This window comes from Armigeres subalbatus, chromosome 2 (genome assembly GCF_024139115.2).
Source record: "Armigeres subalbatus isolate Guangzhou_Male chromosome 2, GZ_Asu_2, whole genome shotgun sequence".
Classification (NCBI taxonomy): Eukaryota; Metazoa; Arthropoda; class Insecta; order Diptera; family Culicidae; genus Armigeres; species Armigeres subalbatus.
Window position 1 is genome coordinate 147,605,541 of NC_085140.1, and position 21,605 is coordinate 147,627,145.

The 21,605-nt window shown below is 41.6% G+C and overlaps 1 protein-coding gene across 1 annotated transcript; it reads right to left on the reverse strand.

Annotated features, from left to right (window-relative positions):
- Positions 1-2,683: 2,683 nt before the first annotated feature.
- On the reverse strand, positions 2,684-19,857 carry LOC134209292 (uncharacterized). Its single transcript, XM_062685288.1, has 3 exons — positions 19,705-19,857; positions 19,461-19,646; positions 2,684-4,026 (listed from the first exon to the last, which is right to left on the reverse strand). The coding sequence occupies exons 1-3, from the start codon at positions 19,799-19,801 to the stop codon at positions 2,684-2,686; spliced, it is 1,626 nt and encodes a 541-aa protein (XP_062541272.1). The 5' UTR covers positions 19,802-19,857.
- Positions 19,858-21,605: the final 1,748 nt, after the last annotated feature.

A 21,605-nucleotide genomic window follows, 5' to 3' on the forward strand; every position in this document is an offset into this window, starting at 1 on the left:
ATTTCGTCTGGAAGTTCCTCCAGGATTTCATCCGAAAGTTCCTCCAGGATTGCGTTCTGGAGTATTTCCAGGATTTCGTTCGGAAGTTCCTCCAGGTTTTCGTCCGGAAATTTCTCCAGGATTTCGTTCGGAAGTTCCTCCAAGATTTCGTCTGAAAGTTTCTCCAAGATTTCGTCCAAAAGATTCTCCAGGATTTCGGCTGCAAGTTCCTTCAGGATTTCATTCGGGAATTCCTCCAGGATTTCATCCGGAAGTTTCTCCAGAATTTCGTCTGGTATTTCCTTCAGGATGTCATCCGGAAGTTCCTCTAGGATTTTATTCGGAAATTTCTTCATAATTTCGTCCGGAGGTTCCTTCAGGATTTCGTCCGGATGTTCCTCCAGGATATCGTTCGGATGTTCCTTCAGTATTTCGTCTGTAAGTTCCTCCAGGATTTCGTCCTGAAGTTTCTCCAGAATTTTGTCTGGAAGGTCCTCCAGAATATCGTCCGGAAGTTCCTCCAGAATTTCGTCTGGAAGTTTCTTCGAAATTTCGTCCGGAAGTTCCTCCAGGATTTTGTACGGAAATTCCTCCACGATTTCGTCTGGAAGTTTCATCAGGATCCTCTAAGTATTTTTCCAGGAATTCCTACAAAATTTCCACAAAAAAAATTTTCTTTGAAGATTTTTTTTAGTAGATTCCCCAGAACAGAGAGTTCGTCCGGAAGCCCCTCAAATAATTCCACCCTAGATTCCTGCAGGAATTCTTCCGGAATTTCTTGAAGTTATTCCTCCAAAATTATTTAAAAAAATTCTCTGCAGTTCAGATAATTCATAGGAGCTATAACAAAATTTTCCTGTGAATTCCTCCAGAAATTTAGATTTTTTACAAATATTCCTCTAGAATGTCTACAAGTTTTTCCTCAGGGAATCTGTTGAAATTCTCCCTGGAGTTCCAGAAACTCCTACAATTCTTATTTAATTACTTCGAGAACTCTCTTCCGAATCTCACAAAGAATTGCTAAAGCAACTCCCAATCACTCCGGAAGTAGTTCTCACACTTCGAAAAAATCTTGCATTTTTACGTCATTTAGGACCGACATATGTAAGCGAAACAAATGACATAATATTACGTTCAATTTCAGTTTTACATTTGGTCGGATTACCTGAAGTCGTATTTTTACAAGACGTCAAAATTTGTTTACTGTAAAATTACTGTTCCATTTCTTACGTGTTAAATTACTTTCAGACACATTTTTTATTTCTATACGTGCATTGAAATTAGACATTCACAATTACTGCAATAAAAAAAAGTTGTGGCGAATAGTAATTGTATACCTGATTTTCATGGTATAAAATTCAGAAAACTTGTTTTTGTTTGATTTTCTCTCAATTTGACGTCAAGTGAAACAAAGTTGTAAATTTAATAAAAATATCTGTTTATTTTGCCTTTTTTTATATTGAACTCATAGCCTTTTGTTAGTTTTAATTTAGGTAATGGATTTAATCTTATTTGAATTATTATTGAATAATCTTAATCATACAGACATTAGTCTCACTTCATTGTGCGCAGTACTCCGAACTACTACGAACTACGGATTTAACTACATTTTTAACAACCCTATGTTGTTGTCCCTTGCGCGTGGCATTCGATTTTGATCCTGTAGCCGGTAGAATTTTGAAAAAATACTCTTGTACGAACTCCAAGAACTTGGATATTTGGCGCATGTACATAAAGTTGTGTACATAATGTACGGAAATAAGATCCGACACTGCTGATAAAACATTATCTGTTCCTTCGGTCAGCCTCACTTGCTCAGCGAAAACATAATAAATCCGGTTACTATTTCCGCAATCTGAAATAAAAATATTGTTCGATTATAAACTCATCTCAACGAAATCGATTTGTTATTTGAAGCAACTAATATCCCAGTAAATATGCATTCACATTATACAATCGAAAAACTGACTTATATGTGTAAGAAATGTTAACATTAGTGTATTTTTCACTGTATTAACCATATAGAGTAACCGTCCAAATAAGTCAACTGTACGACGTATTTGTAGGTTATTGACAGGTATTATGGACGAGGCCCAGTAGACCCAAAACCCAATGGTAGCATTTCTTATTATTATTGTCTTTATTTCAGAGGCTTTGAGCCCTAGGCTGGTTCACCTCTTAGCGATAGCATTTCTCTTGTCATAAGAAGAGTTAGTACTAACTTATTTAATTCCACCACTTGATTGTAACTTTACAGATACGTATTTCGACCTCAAAAGCAATATGGTCTTCAGTATTTCGTACTTGACTCGAGTCGCAATTCGCGTCAAGCATAAGACACTGAATACTGCCTTACTGTTGAGGTCGGAATACGTATTTGTAAAGTTACAATCAAATGGTGGAATTAAATGGGTTAGTACTAACTCGTCTTATGACAAGAGAAATGATATCATCAGCTTTTGGGTCTAATGGTTGCTAAGTTGACGTGATATTTAGAAAATTCAAAATAGAGGGATTTTACTAGACTATAAAATCGTTTTACTCCATGTAAAATCAAAGAGCAGATTTTTTGGACAGCGTGTCCCTAGTCAATCAGTAAAAGTATGACTTACCTATGCTGACAAGTACCGGTCCAGAACAATCTGTGAAAATAGCGTCGATCTTCGTTCCCATCTGTAAATCATTTAACGTTTCTTAGTAACCTTCAATTAGACAACTGAGTAGAATAAATAATCTTACCTCTTTTCAATAATAACGTCGTCAATCTTCTCTCTCCCAACAAGCCGCACAAGAACCTTAGTATATCGATATCTGTGGCTGTGGCTGTATCCAAGTGACAGGTTTTATGCTTCATCTTCGAATAATCGATTAGCTTAGATCGTTTTGCCGTGAAATATTGTTCCATTGACCTAGCGGATACGCCAGTAGCGCTTTCAAAGTGATAATCTATTAACAGCTTTCTTCGCAGAACAGGAAAGGCTACCAGTATGTCCTTCAGTGGTTTATCCTCGTCAAAGCGGAATCTTACATATGACTGGGAGTCTTGTAGAAATTGTTCCGTCAATAAATCAGGTTCATCACGCACCAGTGTTGAGAAGATAACTTTAGTGCATTCTTTACTGGATTTTTCCCAATACTGCTTATTAGTTCCAGCCCGCACGTTACGAGTTTGCCGAACTTCAGATTTGGTTGGAGCCGGTTTGTCATTCTTGAACCGATTAAGGTAAGAGTTCCGGTTCAACATTTTGTGTTTTATCCAAACGAAGCCTGTTCCCGTATCGTACCCATCATCATCCAAAAAATTTAGACACGGATACTTGCCAAGAATATCTTTTGCAACTTTCTCCATGATACTTGCTTGTATTTCATAATCGATGGCACGTAGTTGATCTACTACGGAATTCGTTAGACCGCTCCAATCAGCTTTTGTAAGTTGCAGTGCACGAGGTGCACATTTGCCAGGGTTAGCATTACGAAAAGTTTGTAACTCCTGTAGATTACGAAGAATGTTGTCACTTATCTTACTCCAGTTTATTTGGAAGCTCCGGAACTTCAGCTCACTTGATGCAAACTTCTTAGTGCTTCTCATAACTGTCACGCTCTCTGGACCTCTCTTTTTAGGGACAATGTTTGGACTGCAATTCTCTACATCCTCCGCAGATATTTGAATATTTTGTTCTTCATGTACATTTTGATCAGGTTCAACGTCGATCGAATTCGACTGATTTATTTCTTCTTCGTCTGATTCTGTGATAGAATCACCACCAGATACATTCATAATGCACAACGGAAGGGTTCTTGATGGTCCTGGAAGTTGATCACAAGTGTTGTTTGGAAACGGAATAATCGATATGGTGCCCGTAGCTGATTCAGTTTGTTGGTAAACCAAAGAAGAGTTGACTTCTGGTTGCGTTTGATGATAAATCATCAAAGGGTTGGCGGCCGGCTGTGTTTGTTCGACAACATCCGGTGGACTGGCATCGATGATTAGAGGTTGATGATTAGCCAACATATGCTGTGTGATAGGTTTTAATTCCTCGACCATACCTGAAAATATAATTAAATTATTTGTTTAACCTTATACAGTTCTATAGAAAAAACTATCAGAAAGTGAATAGTATTTAAACAACAATTTCATATTACTATAAACAATCAATTATATTTTGATTTTGTAATTGTTGTTGCGCTTCACACAATGTGCCATCGCAGCCAACAGGATTTGTTTAGAATCATGTGTTGTCTTTACTTTTAAGGATGTAATTGAGACAATGACCCACATTTGGACCATCGTAGCCAGCGGGTGGTCCTCAAGATTCGGAACAATCGTGAAAATCATTAGTTCTTAAATTTTATCACAGGGCACCAGGATTTCTTAGAAACATTTGTAATCATACTCTGAGTATGAAGTTGATTTTGTGACCACTACATGTACTGATGCGACCGTATGATTCTCTGGAAGGTTTTGAACATCTTCTCTAGGGACCTTCATTGAAATGTTCAAATAAGTGTATACAAGAGATGTCCATAATAACTGGGATTTGCAAATTTTGGGTATAATTAGATGTGTTATATATATATATGTCAATTATTATCCGATTTTAACAATTCAGTGATGCCTGAACTAGAAATTTAATGTAGTTTTACGATATACGATATGTTCATGGAAGCCATCGGATACCAGAGATATTCCAGGCTTTTCGAAGGTATCACGCTTTTGTTGTGGCAAAAATCCGAATAATATTAGTAACCACAAATGAAGTAGGGCTCTTTCTGATTGGAACCACATGTTGGGATTTGAATCGGACCAGAATCAAGTGAGATATGGCCAATTGTTGATTGGCACGGCAAATGCTGGGTAAAGCATACCATTGGTACTTCGCGTATCTGAAGGAATAAAATAGACCCCCTCTTGCGGTCCTTAGCCTCTTACCCAGAAACTCCTATCCCTATCCTATCCCTCCTATCCCTGACAGAGAAGGGGGGGTTTGCTCCTCTCCGGAGGTGCAAATCTTACTGAGCGTCTGTTCTCCATGTCAAGATCGGCTCACAACAGCGTCTATTCTCCATGTTAGGGCGGCTGATCATCGTCCGAGTGCCAGCGAGGGACTCTAAAGTGAAACTGTGCACCATGGTCCACCGGGAATAAGGAGGAATGATCCTCCGGAAATTTAGGGGTTTGGTGTCAGGCCCTGCAAGCCAGCCTTTAAAAACATACGCAACGAACAATAATGCAAGAGAGTACGGAACGGGACCATCGTCGAAGACCACTGCAACGAAAAGGAACTAGCGATTGGAAACTCGGTTCGTGGAACTGCAAATTTCTCAACTTAATCGGGAGCACACACATACTCGCCGATGTGCTCAAAGAATGTGGATTCGGCATCGTAGCGCTGCAGGAGGTTTGTTCGAAGGGATCAATGGTGCGAACGTTTAGAGGTAATCATACCATCTACCAGAGCTGCGGCAACACACACGAGCTAGGAACAGCTTTCATAGTGATGGGCGATATGCAAAGGCGCGTAATCGGGTGGTGGCCGATCAATGAAAGAATGTGCAGGTTGAGGATCAAAGGCCGGTTCTTCAACTTCAGCATAATTAACGTGCATAACCCACACTCTGGAAGCACTGATGATGATAAGGACGCATTCTACGCGCAGCTGGAACGTGAGTACGACAGCTGCCCAAGCCACGACGTCAAAATCATCATAGGAGATTTGAACGCTCAGGTTGGCCAAGAGGAGTTTAGACCGACTATTAGAAAGTTCAGCGCTCACCGGCTGACGAACGAAAATGGCCTACGACTAATTGATTTCGCTGCCTCCAAGAATATGGCCATTCGCAGCACCTACTTCCAACACAGCCTTCCATATCGGTACACCTGGAGATCACCACTGCAGACAGAATCACAAATCGACCACGTTCTGATTGATGGACGGCACTTCTCCGACATTATCGACGTCAGGACATATCGTGGCGCTAACATCGACTATGACCAGTATCTGGTGATGGTTAAACTGCGCCCAAAACCAGAGATTGAATCGTAAAGAGAAAGAACAAGTCTCTCACTTATCATCTCTGTATACATATACGATATGTAGCATACCGCGAGAGACCTTTTTCGCAAGCTGTCATGATAGAGAACTGATTCGGGAGGCTATACCCCATGATAAATTTCTTTTAGAAAGCTCCAAATCCGGGGAGCACTGGCTCTGATGATGCATTTCAACTTGTTCTACTCAGCTGTGCAGTAATCAACACGAAGGGAGCGAAAACAAAGCGAGAATCACAATTTTTCTGTGGGGACTGTCTATCCGATTTTGTTTTTTCGCGCTTGTATACAAGTTTGATACTTTTGTTATCATGGCTTGTTATGATTCGGAACAGTTTTGCCTCTCTTTTATCGTTGTTCATTATCTATTGAGAGCGATTTCTGCAAACCCTGCCCAAAACTATTTGTTATCAACAATATTCGGTAACGACAACCGCCGCGGTACGACCTAGAGCGACTGAAGCAACCTGATGTCGCCACTGCATACGCGCAGCATCTCGAGGCAGCGTTGCCGGAAGAGGGTGAGCTCATGGGGACCCTCTTGAGGATTGCTACAATTTCGGTCCAAGTCAAAGTCAAAGCAGCCATTATCAACGCAGTGAAGAACAACGTCGGGTATATGGGACGAAGTCGACGGAAGGATTGGTTCGACGAAGAGTGCAGACAGATTCTGGAGGAGAAGGACGCAGCGCGGGCGGTCGCGCTGCAGCAATGCACCCGGCAGAACGTGGAACGTTATAGACGGAAGCGGAGATAGCAGACCGCCTTTTTCAGGAGAAGAAACGTCGCCTGGAAGAAGCGGGTTGCGAGGAGATGGAACAGCTGTGCCGTTCTCAAGAAAAACGCAAGTTCTACCAGAAGCTCAACGCATCCCGCAAAGACTTCGTGCCGCGAGCCGAAATGTGCCGGGATAAGGATGGGAGCATCTTGACAGCACTACGAGGAACATTTGAATGGCGCTGAGAGTACAGGCAGTGAAAGTCAAGGCAGTGGAGGAGATGACTACGTCAGTTCAGCGGACGATGGAAGCCGACCAGACCCCACCTTGAGGGAAGTTAAGGATGCCATCCAACAGCTAAAGACCAATAAAGCAGCTGGTAAGGATGGTATCGAAGCTGAGCTCATCAAGATGGGCCCGGAAAAGCCAGCCACTTGCCTGCACAAATTGATAGTCAGAACCTGGGAATCTGACAGCTACCGGAGGAGTGGAAGGAAGGGGTTATATGCCCCATGGTGTCAGGCCATTAGGCCAAAGGCCATTTGGCCGAAGGTCATTAGGCCGAATGGTCATTAGGCCGAACGGTCATTAGGCCGAATGGCAATGAGGCCGAATTAGCAAAAAGAATCCTTATCCTTCTTTTTCCTTTTTTTCTTTTTCGATCTTCCTTCTTGTTCCTTCCTATTTCCTTCTTCTATGCTATTTATTCCTTCTCCCTTTTTTCTTCTTCTTTCAGCATTCCTCTTCTTTCTTTCTTCTTCTTCCTTGGTTCTTCCTTCTTCCTCCTTTTTGTCTTCTTTTCTCCACCATTCTTCTTTCTACTTTGTTGTTTCCTTCTTCTTTCTTCTTTCTTCCTTCTTCTTTCTTTCTTCTATCCTTATTTTTTTCATTCTTCTTTCTTTTTCTTTCTTTCTTTTTGCTTCCTGTTTTCTTCTTCCTTCTTCCTTTTCTCTTTTTCCTTCTCAATTATTCCTTCTTTCTTCTTCATTTTTCCTTCTTCGCTTTTTTTTCCCTTGTAACTTCTTTCTTCTTCTTCATTCCATCTTCCTTCATTCTTCTTCCTTCTTCTTTCTACCTTCTTCCTTCCACTTCTTCCTCCTTCCTTCTACTTTATTCCTTCTTCCTTCTTCATTCTTCCTTCTTCCTTCTTCCTTCTTCCTTCTTCCTTCTTCCTTCTTCTTTCTTCCTTCTTCCTTCTTTCTTCTTCCTTCTTCTTTCTTCCTTCTTCCTTCTTTCTTCTTTCTTCTTCCTTCTTCCTTCTTCCTTCTTCCTTCTTCAATTTTCTTTTTCCTTTTCCCCTTCTTTCTTCTTCCTTCTTTCTTCCTTCTTCCTTATTCCTTTTTCGTACTTCCGTCTTCCTTCTTCCTTCTTTGTTTTTCCTTATTCCTCCTTTCTTCTTTTTTCCTTCTTCCTTCTTTCTTCTTCTTTTTTCCTTCTTCCTTCTTCTTTCTTTCTTCTTCCTTCTTCCTTTTTTCTTTCTCTTTCTATCTTCTTCCTTCTTCCTTTTTCCTTCTTCCTTCTTCCTTCTTCGTTCTTCCTTCTTCCTTCCTCCTTATTCCTTCTTCCTTTTTTCTTCTTCCCTTTTCTTTCCACCTTCTTTCATCTCTCTTCTTCTTTCTTCTTTCTTCTTTCTTATTCTTTCTTCTTCCTTCTTCTTTCTTCCATCTTCTTACTTCTTTCTTCCGTTTTCTTCCTTCTTCTTACTTCTTTCTTCCGTTTTCTTCCTTCTTCTTACTTCTTTCTTCCGTTTTCTTCCTTCTTTCTCCTTTCTTCCTTCTTTCTCATTCTGCCTTTCTTCTTCCATCTTCCTTCTTCCTCACTTAGCACAACTCGTTTCTCACTCCCCAGTTCTTATTCGGCCTAATGGCCATTCGGCCTAATGACCGTTCGGCCTAATGACCATTCGGCCTAATGGCCTTCGGCCTAATGACCTTCGGCCTAATGACCCAGCATCATGCCCCATCTACAAGAAAGGCGACAAGCTGGAGTCTGAGAACTTTAGAGCGATCACCATCCTTAATACCGCCTACAAAGTTATATCCCAGATCATCTTCCGTCGTCTGTCACCTTTAGTGAATGAGTTCGTGGATGGTGGATGGTGTGCAAAACTGTGTGAAGATTTCGGGCGAACACTCCATTTCGTTCGAATCGCGCCGGGGACTAAGACAAGGTGATGGACTTTCATGCCTATTGTTCAACATTGCGCTGGAAGGTGTCATGCGGAGAGCCGGGTGTAACAGCCGAGGTACGATTTTCAACAGATCCAGTCAATTTATTTGTTTCGCGGATGACATGGACATTGTCGGCCGAACATTTGCAAAGGTGGCAGAACTGTACACCCTCCTGAAACGTGAAGCAACAAAAGTTGGACTGGTGGTGAATGCGTCAAAGACAAAGTACATGCTTGTGGGCGGAACCGAGCGCGACAGGGCCCACCTGGGAAGCAGTGTTACTATAGACGGAGATACCTTCGAGGTGGTCGAGGAATTCGTCTACCTCGGATCCTTGCTAACGGCTGATAACAATGTCTGTCGTGAAATACGAAGGCGCATCATCTGTGGAAGTCGGGCCTACTACGGGCTCCAGAAGAAACTACGGTCAAAACAGATTCGTCACCGCACCAAATGTGTCGCTAATAAGACCGGTTGTCCTCTACGGACATGGAACATGGACAATGCTCGAGGTGGACTTGCAAGCACTCGGAGTATTCGAGATACGGGTGCTTAGGACCATCTTTGGCGATGTGCAAGAAGACGGTGTGTGGCGGTGAAGAGTGAACCACGTGCTCGCCCAACTCTACGGCGAACCCAGTATCCAGAAGGTAGCTAAAGCCGGAAGGGTACGATGGGCAGGACATGATGCAAGAATGTCGGACAGCAAACCTGCAAAGATGGTGTTCGCTTCCGATCCGGCAGGTACGAGACGGCGTGGAGCGCAGCGATCGAGATGGGCAGACCAGGTGCAAAACGACTTGGCGAGCGTGGGGCGCATTCGAGGATGGAGAGATGCGGCCTCGAACCGTGTATTGTGGCGTCAAATTGTTGATTCAGTGTTATCTGTTTAGATGTAGACTAAACAAATGAAAATGAATGGCCAATTGTTCAGAATCGGTTCCAATCGATAGTTTTAAAAAGAGTCAGGCCACAAATTCATCACATTTCAGTTTTAGCACCAAAACAAGTCATTCGACCACTCGTTTTTCATGTTTTATGATCAGGAAACGAGGTATGGATTTTATATGGACTATTGACCACTCTGACCGCCTACGAGACTTACGTATTGCCCCAAAGGCAGCTCCAAGCTGTAGAAAAGGGCATTTCAGTTTTAGCAGTCATTCGTCATTTGACCGCTCTTTTTTCATGGTTTTCGTTCAGGAAGCGAGGCATGAATATAAAATGGGCTATTCTTCGGCTCTGACCACTCCCGGAACTTTTTTTTTTCCTGTTCGGGTGTGCCACTGCGATCAGATATTAAATCTATTGTAGCGTTACCCAAATCCTTAGTATTTAATTGCATGTGCATTACTATTGATAAGGAATGGGAGGTGACCTTAAGGTCATCTTTCTAAAAAACTTCAGTATAAACTCCCTAGTAATAAACAATGAAGACTGGATGGAGAAAAAGTACAATTTCAATAGACTGTTCAAAGTAATTGATCTTGGACGCAATACATGTTAAGAAAATTATTTTGAGCTTTTTAGTGGAATGTCTTCACTTGTCATAAGACGAGTTTGTACAATCCCATTGAATTCCACCACTTAATTGTATCTTGACAGATACGTATTTATGTCGACCTCAACAGTAAGGCCGTCTTCAGTGTCTCGTGCTTGACTCGACTCGACTCGACGCGCAATACATGGTTGAATGGAGGGCCAATCAGGATCAATCACGTTTTATACTGACGGTTCAAAATTGAACAACCAAGTGGGAGCAGGAGTTACTGGCCCTGGGATAGACATATTGATTCCTGCAGTTGGTCAAAACGAGTGGTCGAATGACTTGTTTTGGTGCTAAAACTGAAATGTAATGAATTCGTGGCCTGACTCTTCTTAAAACTGTCGATTGGAACCGATTCTAAACAAATGGCCATATCTTACTATATCCTACTTTATTTGTGGTTACTAATATTATTCGGATTTTAGCCACAACTTAGTCTAATACTTATCACAAATTTACAATTTTGAACCGACCTTCAAAAAGCCCGGAATATCTCTAGTATCCAATGGTCTCCATTAACATATCGTGAAACTACATTAAATTTCTAGTTTAGGCATCCCTGAATTGTCAAAATCGGATAATAATTGACATAGATGCAACACATCTAATAATACCCAAAAAATGTCAATCCCAGTTATTTTGTAAATCCCATGTACAGTGTGCTGCATTTGAAATTTAGGACATTAATTCGACGCTTCGCAATGCAACTTATGAAGTGATCGATTCCATCGGTGTTTCGAGTCTTCTAGAAAACCACCTTGCAACAACAATAGTTCATGTATATATCTGACAACAATAATTTCATACACAGACTGCTAGAACAAGATGTCGTACCACTAATGATATTCTCAAAAAGTCTACTGTGAAATTCACAACCATAACTACGCCTGTTCCGGATCTTCCTGGCGATCACACGACGGCCAAGATGGGTTAATTATTCATCGTTAATTCTTTACTCAGAGTATGACCTCAAATGGTTTAGACAAATACCGGAGTTCAACTGTGGAATTCATGAATTGACCATTTTCACCTCAATTCGTAGAGTTGAGTAGATTGGTATATTACTATGGGTCTTCAGGTGTCCTCTGGTTGATCAGAAGACTTACATTAGCATTATTTCCATTTTTCGTTCAAACTGTAAGTTTTTGTAAGCATTGAAGTGATGTGAAGTATGAGACACATTTGATTATGTAGAGTATAGAGAGCACCTGGTTAAAATACACAAAGTGTACATTGTAGTTGAAGGGTCATGACAAAGAAGTGCTACTTCTATATAGTGCTGCCCTAACGGTTATTCAAATCATCATTAATATAAAATCATTTTGGGGGTATTACAACTAGAACAAAGTATCAGATACAACTTGTACGAGAAATACCAGCACAGTGGAACTGACATTGTTGAATGACATAGGACAATTTGCTTATCATGGACTCCGCACTGTTTGAATAATTGGTAATTGATAATTGATGGTGCTAGTTAATTAGTCATGTGTCCGATTAAAAAACCCTGATGTATCTAGTTAGTCGTATTTTGACCAAAATTTTTCAACCCGATCAGGTCAATTTTTAATTGCAAGCAGGAATTCCCGTCAAAAGTTTTAGAAGTTTGCTTAAAAAATGTAGGACACAGGTAACCTCAGCTCGACGAGCTGAGTCGAGTGGTACATAACAGTAATGTCTAATGAACAGCTCGAGATTATTCTCATCCTGCTTATGCCCATTTGTTGACAAAAAGGAACGAGCAGGACGGGAGAAACTTTGAGTACTTCAAGCTGCTCATGAACAGCACTAGTGTCTCTGGTCCTTACACCAAAAGTTAATTGTTAAATGTACGACAAAGGCACAACTATTAATCACCAGCGCAAGTCACTTAAAGAGGATGAGACTTCAAATACCTTTTCTTTGATTAATATTTAAATTTCCTTACATGGGATTTGCTTGCTGAATAATGCTGCCAATGTAGTACTACCGAACTGCATAAGTACCATTAATGAAATTCCCTGGTTTGTCGTATAGCCATATATTCGAAGAAATCCAAAACGACGACATCCCATTTTCGTGCTGCTTCACGTATCGATTGATGTATTTTTTATGTATTGATATTTCAATTTCACAACATAATTGGGAATCAAAATTATAGTAGTTTAATTAAATTAATATTGGACATGTTTTGAAACAAGATTTTGCTACGAATCTATCAGTCTTTGTTTTTATGTCGTGACATTCGTATACTAAAAGCCTTTTCACTTGACACCTTCGACGCCTTCAACTGTTTACGTACACGCTACCTTAAATCAACCCAAATTCTCTCACACTGCTGCCAAAAGGGACTCAAAATGATGAAAAAACCGTGGTTACTCACTTTTTGGTGATGACTCATCCAATTGAGTTATCTAAGACCAGAATGATCAGCACAAATATCACTGTGTGTGTGTGTGAGTGTGTGTGTGTGTGTGTGTGTGTGTGTGTGTGTGTGTGTGTGTGTGTGTGTGTGTGTGTGTGTGTGTGTGTGTGTGTGTGTGTGTGTGTGTGTGTGTGTGTGTGTGTGTGTGTGTGTGTGTGTGTGTGTGTGTGTGTGTGTGTGTGTGTGTGTGTGTGTGTGTGTGTGTGTGTGTGTGTGTGTGTGTGTGTGTGTGTGTGTGTGTGTGTGTGTGTGTGTGTGTGTGTGGGTGTGTGTGTGTGTGTGTGTGTGTGTGTGTGTGTGTGTGTGTGTGTGTGTGTGTGTGTGTGTGTGTGTGTGTGTGTGTGTGTGTGTGTGTGTGTGTGTGTTTGTTTTTACAAGGGTTGAAGGCCATCAAAAATCTGCGCGACAGACACCTCGAGCATCCACACTATGCTCGAAGGCGAACTGGGATGGGCTCCTCCCGACCTGCTAAAATGTGCCTCCGGATAAACCGGGTCCCTTATCTTCCTTGCCTCGATCCCCCAGGACCACGGGATGCTGCGACTACTTCGGGGGGGGCTGTGCTCATGCACTTCTTCTAAAATTCCGGCCCCTAGCTTAGGCTAGTTCGCCGACTGGCTGGCTGAGATCCACTGCTACGTTGTCTCGATCCCTCGGCGGTCGTGCCGCAAACTTCCTCACTCGAATCCTCCTGACTTCCCCCGGCGTCGAGGGTGGTCCACCAGTTCCGGTGAAGGAAACTTCCGCACTGATGGTGCCCCGACTACCGGCGGCTATCGCAGGGGACGCTTTCGCGCGTTGCTCCGACTTCGTCTTCGGGTTGCAGAGGTGGTCCGACAGTTCCGGTGGTGGATGACGTCCGCACTGGCGGTGCCCTACATACCCGAAGCACTTCCCTCTTCTTTCTTCTTTCTTCAGCAGGTTGACTGATCGAGTGCCGAAGTCGGTCCGACGATTCCGGTTGGCAGAAGACTTCCGGTTCACCGGCGCCCCGACGACCCGAGGCCAAACACTGCTCACTATGCTGGATTTTCCTCCGAGCCGACCCTTGCTTGCTGGTCCCTTCTCCATCGACGCTGCAGCTCTGACATTATTTGTGTCACAACTCTGGTTACCGCATGCCACGTACCTTCATCGCGACACATTCGCTCTGCGATGTTGTCCGCCCTTATGGCAGGCATTCTCCTACGTGCCTCCGCAAACCTCGGGCAGTCGAATATCACGTGCTCTGGAGTCTCCTCTACGTTGATACACGCCGGGCAGAATGGCGATGATGCATGGCCACACCGGTGCAAATATTGGCGGAAACAACCGTGTCCGGACAGGAACTGTGTGAGGTAAAAGTTCACCTCACCATGCTCCCTGTTCACCCACGTCGACACATTGGGGATGAGCCGATGGGTCCACCTTCCATTATCCGCATTGTCCCACTCCTGCTGCCACTTCACCATAGAGTCCAGTCTTACCGCCTTCCTCACATTTCTGGTATCCCTCCGTTGGTAGCACTCGATGTCCTCTGCTAGGGTTATGCAGACTGGAATCATCCCTGCGATAACGCAAACTGCCTCCGAGGAAATGGTTCGGTACGCACTCGCGACTCGAACGGCCATTAGGCGAAACACGCTGTTCAACTTTCTGCGGTTACGTTTCGTCTTGAGCGCAGCTCCCCAGGCTGGAGCTCCGTACCTCAGTATCGAGGATGCTACTGCTGCCAGAAGACGCCTACTGCTGCTTTTAGGACCACCCACGTTCGGCATGATCCTTGCAAACGCACTGACCATTTTAGATGCCTTTTCACAGGAATAGTCTACATGGGTGTTGAAATTCAACCGGTCGTCGATCATCACTCCTAGATGCCTCAAAGCCCGCACGGACGGTATGTTGTGCCCTCCTATGGTAAGCTGGATCCGCTGGATCTCGCGGCAGTTGCTAACCAGCATCACTTCTGTTTTGTGGTGAGCAAGCTGCAGTTTGACTCCATTCATCCAGTTTTCAACTGCGTCGGTCGTCTCCGCCACCAGCATTTCTACCTCTTCCAGCGACTCTCCGGTTATCGTTAGAACGACATCATCCGCGAATCCGAAAATCTTCACGCCTTTGGGCAACTTCAGTTTTAGAACTCCGTTATACATAATGTTCCACAGCGTCGGGCCTAGAATGGAACCTTGCGGAACACCTGCGGTAACCCTAATCGACTTCTGCCCCGAATTCGTTTCGTAAACCAGGATCCGGTTCTGGAAGTAACTTTCAATGATTCTACACAAGTAGTAAGGGACCCGCATACCGTGCAGCGCTGCGGCGATAGCCTCCCAGCTGGCACTGTTAAAAGCGTTTTTGACGTCAATCGTTACTACAGCGCAGAATCGATTGCCGCGTGTGTGTGTGTGTGTGTGTGTGTGTGTGTGTGTGTGTGTGTGTGTGTGTGTGTGTGTGTGTGTGTGTGTGTGTGTTTTTTTTTTTTTACATGGGTTAAAGGCCATCAAAAATCTGCGCGACAGACACCTCGAGCATCCACACTGTGCTCGAATGCGATCAGGGATGGGCTCCTCCCGGCCTGCTAAAAATGTGCCTCCCGGTGTAACCGGGTCCCTTATCCTCCTTGCCTCGATCCCCCCGGGACCACGGGATGCTGCGACTACTTCGGGGGGCTGTGCTCATGCACTTCTTCTAAAATTCCGGCCCCTAGCTTAGGCTAGTTCGCCGACTGGCTTGCTGAGATCCACTGCTACGTTGTCTCGATCCTCGGCGGTCGTACCGCAAACTTCCTCACTGAATCCTCCTGACTTCCCCGGCGTCGAGGGTGGTCCACCAGTTCCGGTGAAGGAAACTTCCGCACTGATGGTGCCCCGACTACCGGCGGCTATCGCAGGGGACGCTTTCGCGCATTGCGCCGTCTTCGTCTTCGGGTTGCAGAGGTGGTCCGACAGTTCCGGTGGTGGATGACATCCGCACTGGCGGTGCCCTACATACCCGAAGCACTGTGTGTGTGTGTGTGTGTGTGTGTGTGTGTGTGTGTGTGTGTGTGTGTGTGTGTGTGTGTGTGTGTGTGTGTGTGTGTGTGTGTGTGTGTGTGTGTGTGTGTGTGTGTGTGTGTGTGTGTGTGTTGTGTGTGTGTGTTTGTGTGTGGGTGTGGGTGTGTGTGTGTATTCGTTTTTTTTTCCTATGCAATGGAGGGGTTATCTGCTCAACAGACATCATGGGTTGTCCAGGAAGTGCGCGCGTGTGTGTGTGCATGTGTGTGCGTGTGTGTGTTTGTGTAGCCTTTGTACAACTTTGTACAACGTTGTACAACATTAACTTCGTCCGCAGGCTTATTGGTCCGATATGGGGATCCTATACCAAGAGATGGGCGAATTCTTTTCCAGACCAGAGTGTATGTAATTAAGAGTGGCGACATGTGCCGCATTTGACAGGTCTCCTGCTCGTTTGAAACACGATTTTGTATGGGAATGACAGATGAATTCTATTCCAATTCTGACAGTGTCGCCACTCTTATTTACATTCACTCTGTTCCAGACGATGTAGCAAGACTGCTACTTTTGTAAACAAATCGACACAGTTTTTTCATAAGGGCCAATGTCGCAATGAGCTCGAGTGGAGAAAAATAGGTTCGAATTTTCCATGACATGTTTTCAATTATATTTCAAAAAGTAGATGTTATTTTGAATGTTAATTATTTTTATAAAACAGATCCAAATCTAATCGTTGAAGCAAATACAAATTAAATTTACTTCAGATTGATTTTGATTTGAAAATATGATTAAAGAACTAGTAATCTTTTTTTGCATCACGACTAAATTGATTAATGGTTTAAAATGTGCATGTAAACAGCGTATTTGATAAAAGAAAAATAGAAATATTATTCAAACCGTATGAGTTATTAGCAAACAAAAACAATAGTGTCAAACTAGGATAGTTTCTCCGTCGAATGAAACTAGTTGCACTCGAATCAGTCAAGTCCTTCCACAGTGAACGTTTGCTAATTGGATTTTTTTCTAGTTGGGATGCTTTTTAGCTGGGGGTTCGCTAACCTGGGCGAAACCCAATTAAAAAGCAGCTAAACGTCAGAATGTGATGTCAAAAACACGCTGACGTTTCGTTGCCGTGTTCGGCGGGATCGATATTTTCTGGCGCGTAAAATTTTCCTTTGTTCAATGCAAAAAGTAAACAACATTGACGCTTGTCAAAACGTCCCAATTAGCGAACCGCATTCGCTAGTTGGGGTGAGGTCGTGCCCCAATTAGCGAACGATCACTGTATATGAAACGAGTTTAACAAAAAAAATTCCCGGGGCTACACACACACACAGACAGACATGTGATCAGTTCTTCGAGCTGAGTCGATTGGTACACTACTAAAAATCCACACATATTTATTGGCAAAAATCCATAGATTTAACTTATGATGTATATCAGCGCACACATAACCATTCTCCACGCGAACTACTTATAAAATATACATCCAAATAAACTTTATGTGTGGTCTCGAATTAGCAATTATTTAATTTATGTGTGGTTCTATATCAATTATATTAGGGTGGAGCTATTGCAAAAATGTATAACGGCGACACATATATCTTATATAGATATTTTTGGCAGTGTATATGAGACTCCGAGCCTCCTATCAAAATTTGGCCTTTGGAGTGAAATTATAGCCTTCTGGTACAACTTTGTTGTACGAGAGCGGCAAAAATCTAACGGTGATGTAATATCTCCCTTCTGCATTTTTACGTTTTTACTGTAAAAAAAAAACAACATTATGTGCCATTTTTAATATGCTACATATAGAACATTTCCAGGAGGTTCGATCCATGGCATAAACTCGATTTGTTTACATTTGCGACTTCGTCCCTAATGAAACAACTATGTCGAAATGCTGCTAGCATTTGCAGGTCATTCAATAATTGCTTTCAAAGTTTTTTGGCATGTTACATTCCCTTCAACCCTCTTGTCACGATCTATCACAAATCTCGCTTAACTTTTCAAAAGGACCTAAGTAACATTTTTTCATGAATTAATTTGAATAGCGCAATCAACAGAACAATATGAAAGCTATTGATTGCAGTATTAAAATTAATTCATCAAAAAATGTTACTCAGGTCCTTTTGAAAAGTTAAGCGAGAAATCATTGATCCAACGCAGTGCAAAACTTTGGAGTTTGTATTTATATGACTTAGGCTGTGAACCATTCCACTTTTAGTTAAAATTTAACAATTCGATGGTTATTTTCCAATCGTGGTTAACATTTTACCCCGAAGCCGACCCATTTGAGTTTTGTCAGATTGGTAGTTATTTGGAACAAAATGGTTTTGGCGCCAATTTTCTCGCGAACAAAGTTTAACTATCGAACTGTCAAATCTAATCATGCTTCGGAGCACGGGTATCTTTAACAAAGAAGAAATAACCATCGAGCTGTCAAATTTTAACTAAAAGTTAAACGAATTAGTGGATTGGTTCACAGCCTTAGCATTTGATGACAATTTGGAATATGTTTATCCATCCAAAACATATTTTAAATTTAATAACGTCTGAGAAAAGTATTCGCCTATCTTTCAATATAGGAACCCTATATTATGGGGCTGTTGGCATCCAAGGGAAATATTCGGCGAGTTTACCACTAGTGCATGTGCGGAGGCCGATATATTTACAACCCTTTAGGCTCTGTCTCATTTCCCGAATCAAATTTAATTTTACTTAAAACTGACAGTTCGAAAATTTAAAAATCACCCGGCCATAAGAATGGCTGCGTGCTACCCAGCAATTCCAATAAGACATCGATCGAGAATGATTCGATATCTGTCAAAAGTAATCCTGCTCATCCAGCAGGGTTATTTGATAATTATTGAACTGTCATTTTTAAGTTTAATTTGAGTTTAATCATCCAATTGAGACAGACCCTTAATGTTGTGAAAAGAAAAAGTATGAAAGGCCTTATCAATTGTCATTCTTATTTACTGCAGTATACATATATAAGTCACGGTGTACGGTAATCATAGCACGTTATTACCTACTATTAATATTCGGATATAAGTATGCATATCAACAGCTATGTTCGTGGCGTTAATATTTTTGGCAAGAAGTCACATCAATGTTTTGGATCATAGATCCTGATGGAGGTTGCCTGGAAAAGCTAGAATGTTTCATCGAATTGCAAGTGCATCGCACCGATACTCTTGATAGTAGTGATGCGTCACATATTTGTTAATATATATAGTAAGTCCTTCGAGTGTTGAAAACAATGTTTTGCTCATAAACAGTACCTACATTGCTTCCATGCGAATATATTATCAACAAGTGTCATCCATGCATCATTGTCGATGTTGAACAAATTCATCAATTTTTGGTATGTTCCACCGACTACGTCCAATAAATATTTGAAAAATTGCTAAATTGGTTGAAAAATGAAATCCACGGTGGTATACCTCAAAATAGCCAACCACACCGAAATGCAGGGCTAGTAGCTAAATGTGTAAAATAGTTTTTGATCATTAGGATGGGATCACAAAAATATATTCTAATTTCACAACTTCTATGCTAATTTGATTCACTAGTAAATAATAATATAAATATGAATAGATAAAAAAAATTACTTACTATCAGATTGCACGCTGCACACATCGTTCGTGGGGAAATGGGTATCCCCGGGAGTCCACATTTCATCCGGTCCTAAGAGCATCAATAGTTTATCCTTGAGGAAATTCAGAACCAAATCTGTCGTTATACAGCATCCATCATTTTCGGTCAGTATTTGAGTCACGTTTTTTTCAAGCATGTTTGATCCTATAATTATATCACAGTATTTAGTAAATGTTAGTTTGATAATGCCTTTTAAACAAACCTTGCTGAAGAAGACTTGACATGGATCCGAAGGAAGGCACAAAAAATCGTCGCATCCGGGTTGAGTCGCATATTCTGAATAACACCATTGATTCCATGATTTCTGATGGTTTAGTTTAACAGTGGAATTGCGTGCTTGATGAAAAGGTACTCTTCGTTGTTTTCGATATAAGATTCCAATGGTGTACGATCAATGAGCTCCGTGATATTTGTCACTTCCGGATTCAACGTTCGTTTTGAACAATTAGCAAGCTTTTCTCATGAATATCAAAATAATCTGCTTGTCGCCATAAATGAAAATATTTTTGGACTCAGGGTCGAAAATCAAAAGCTGGATTCTTATTACGAAAAGTTTTCACCAAACTCATCGTGGCCAATGAAGACAAATTGCCCCTTTTTATAATTATGACCACAATAAATAGCTTCTTCGGCGTATATATTCCGATCGCTTATCAATCCTGCTTCCATTAGTTTGGATCTTAACGCGGTTGATAAATACTCAGCCGAATCTAAATATTTTTCTACAATGAAGCTTTTATCAAATCTATAGTTTTTGGTATTTAGTAGACCTTGGTAATATTGGTGATGTTCACTACAGAACTTGACCACATTTTTAAAATTAAGCGTACTACGGAGAGCTCTTTTAAAAAAGCAGTGCTTCCGTTCGCAGAATAAAGTACAATAGCTCATTAACGGACCTAGCCAAAGAATCAAATTGGGGTAATGGTTTGTAAAATGATGTTTCGGTTTCAAAGGAACATCAAACTCGAGTGTCCTCAGTTCCAAAGACTCTCTTATAAGTATGGAGAGTAACTTCACGTGCTCCACGGAAACTACGAAAGATATTATGATGTCTGTTATCTGTTTTATTAACAGTAACGTACACAATTCTGGGCTATTGTAATCTACTGAAGTTGTAATAAAAATTAGTGGAACTATTTGAACAATGTGCCAAATATCGCAAGCTTTGGCTTTGATGGTTTTACTTTTCCTAGAAAAATCGAGAGCTATTTTGGTTTTAATTTTTAATTGGTAGAATATACTGTTTATTCGGGCCTGCAAATAGTTTAGGGATACCACTTTCATCCGTACGAGTCTTTTAGTATCAGGAACATATCGTTATTAACCCAGCCCTCAAACAAGTCATGAGCGATGCAGGGAGCTGAACCATAATGAAACATATGGAAATAAGCAAGCTCATTCAAAATACAAGACGATTTCACCCCACGGTGAGGTATTTCCGAAGGTTTATTTTTAATCACATCAACATCTAGGTCACTCGATTGAGGCGTTCTTGGGTCGGCTAACATGAAACAGTTTTCTTTAAATGTTTCATGTACAACATAACAAAATCGGCAAAATATGCACTTCTCGAAAAGTTCTCGGTGAGTCCCGCTAGTTGATGAGCTCCCAAGTTGTCATTCACTGTAATGAAAATGGAACCGTATATCCTCTCCTCAGAACCCCCTCCTTTCACAATAATTCCGCACTCTTCTAGCGTTTTTAAATCCTCTACAAGTCTTCGCAAAATTATATTTGTACCGAAATATGCAAAGTCCTTTGTTTTGCATAGGAGGACTAATTGAACGTTGTCGGTAAGGTTACGTAAATAATGTTCAAGGTTCCCTATGACCATATACCAGCATTCTAGTTTATGCCGACCAGTTGCATTCCCTACCGCATTAACTACAACCTCCGCCGCATCTTGGTAAAAAAATAAATTCAATGTTTTTCTACCAAAAAAAGACTGTTTTTGTATTTTAGTCCATCTGTGTAATCTGTCATGTGGTTTGGAACCGAAGGCTTGTCACGAAATACAGCATCATATACATTTTCGTCATTCAACATCGATGAAAGCGTTTCAAGTACAGGGACATAATAATAAAAACAATTCTTATGTTC

Coding starts and splice junctions, on each gene's coding strand:
- LOC134209292 (XM_062685288.1), bottom strand. CDS start 19,801: ATGGAATCAATGGTGTTATTCAGAATATGCGACTCAACCCGGATGCGA. Junction 19,647..19,704: donor GTCAAGTCTTCTTCAGCAAG/GTTTGTTTAAAA, acceptor ATATAATTATAG/GATCAAACATGCTTGAAAAA. Junction 4,027..19,460: donor GTGCAGCGTGCAATCTGATA/GTAAGTAATTTT, acceptor TTATATTTTCAG/GTATGGTCGAGGAATTAAAA.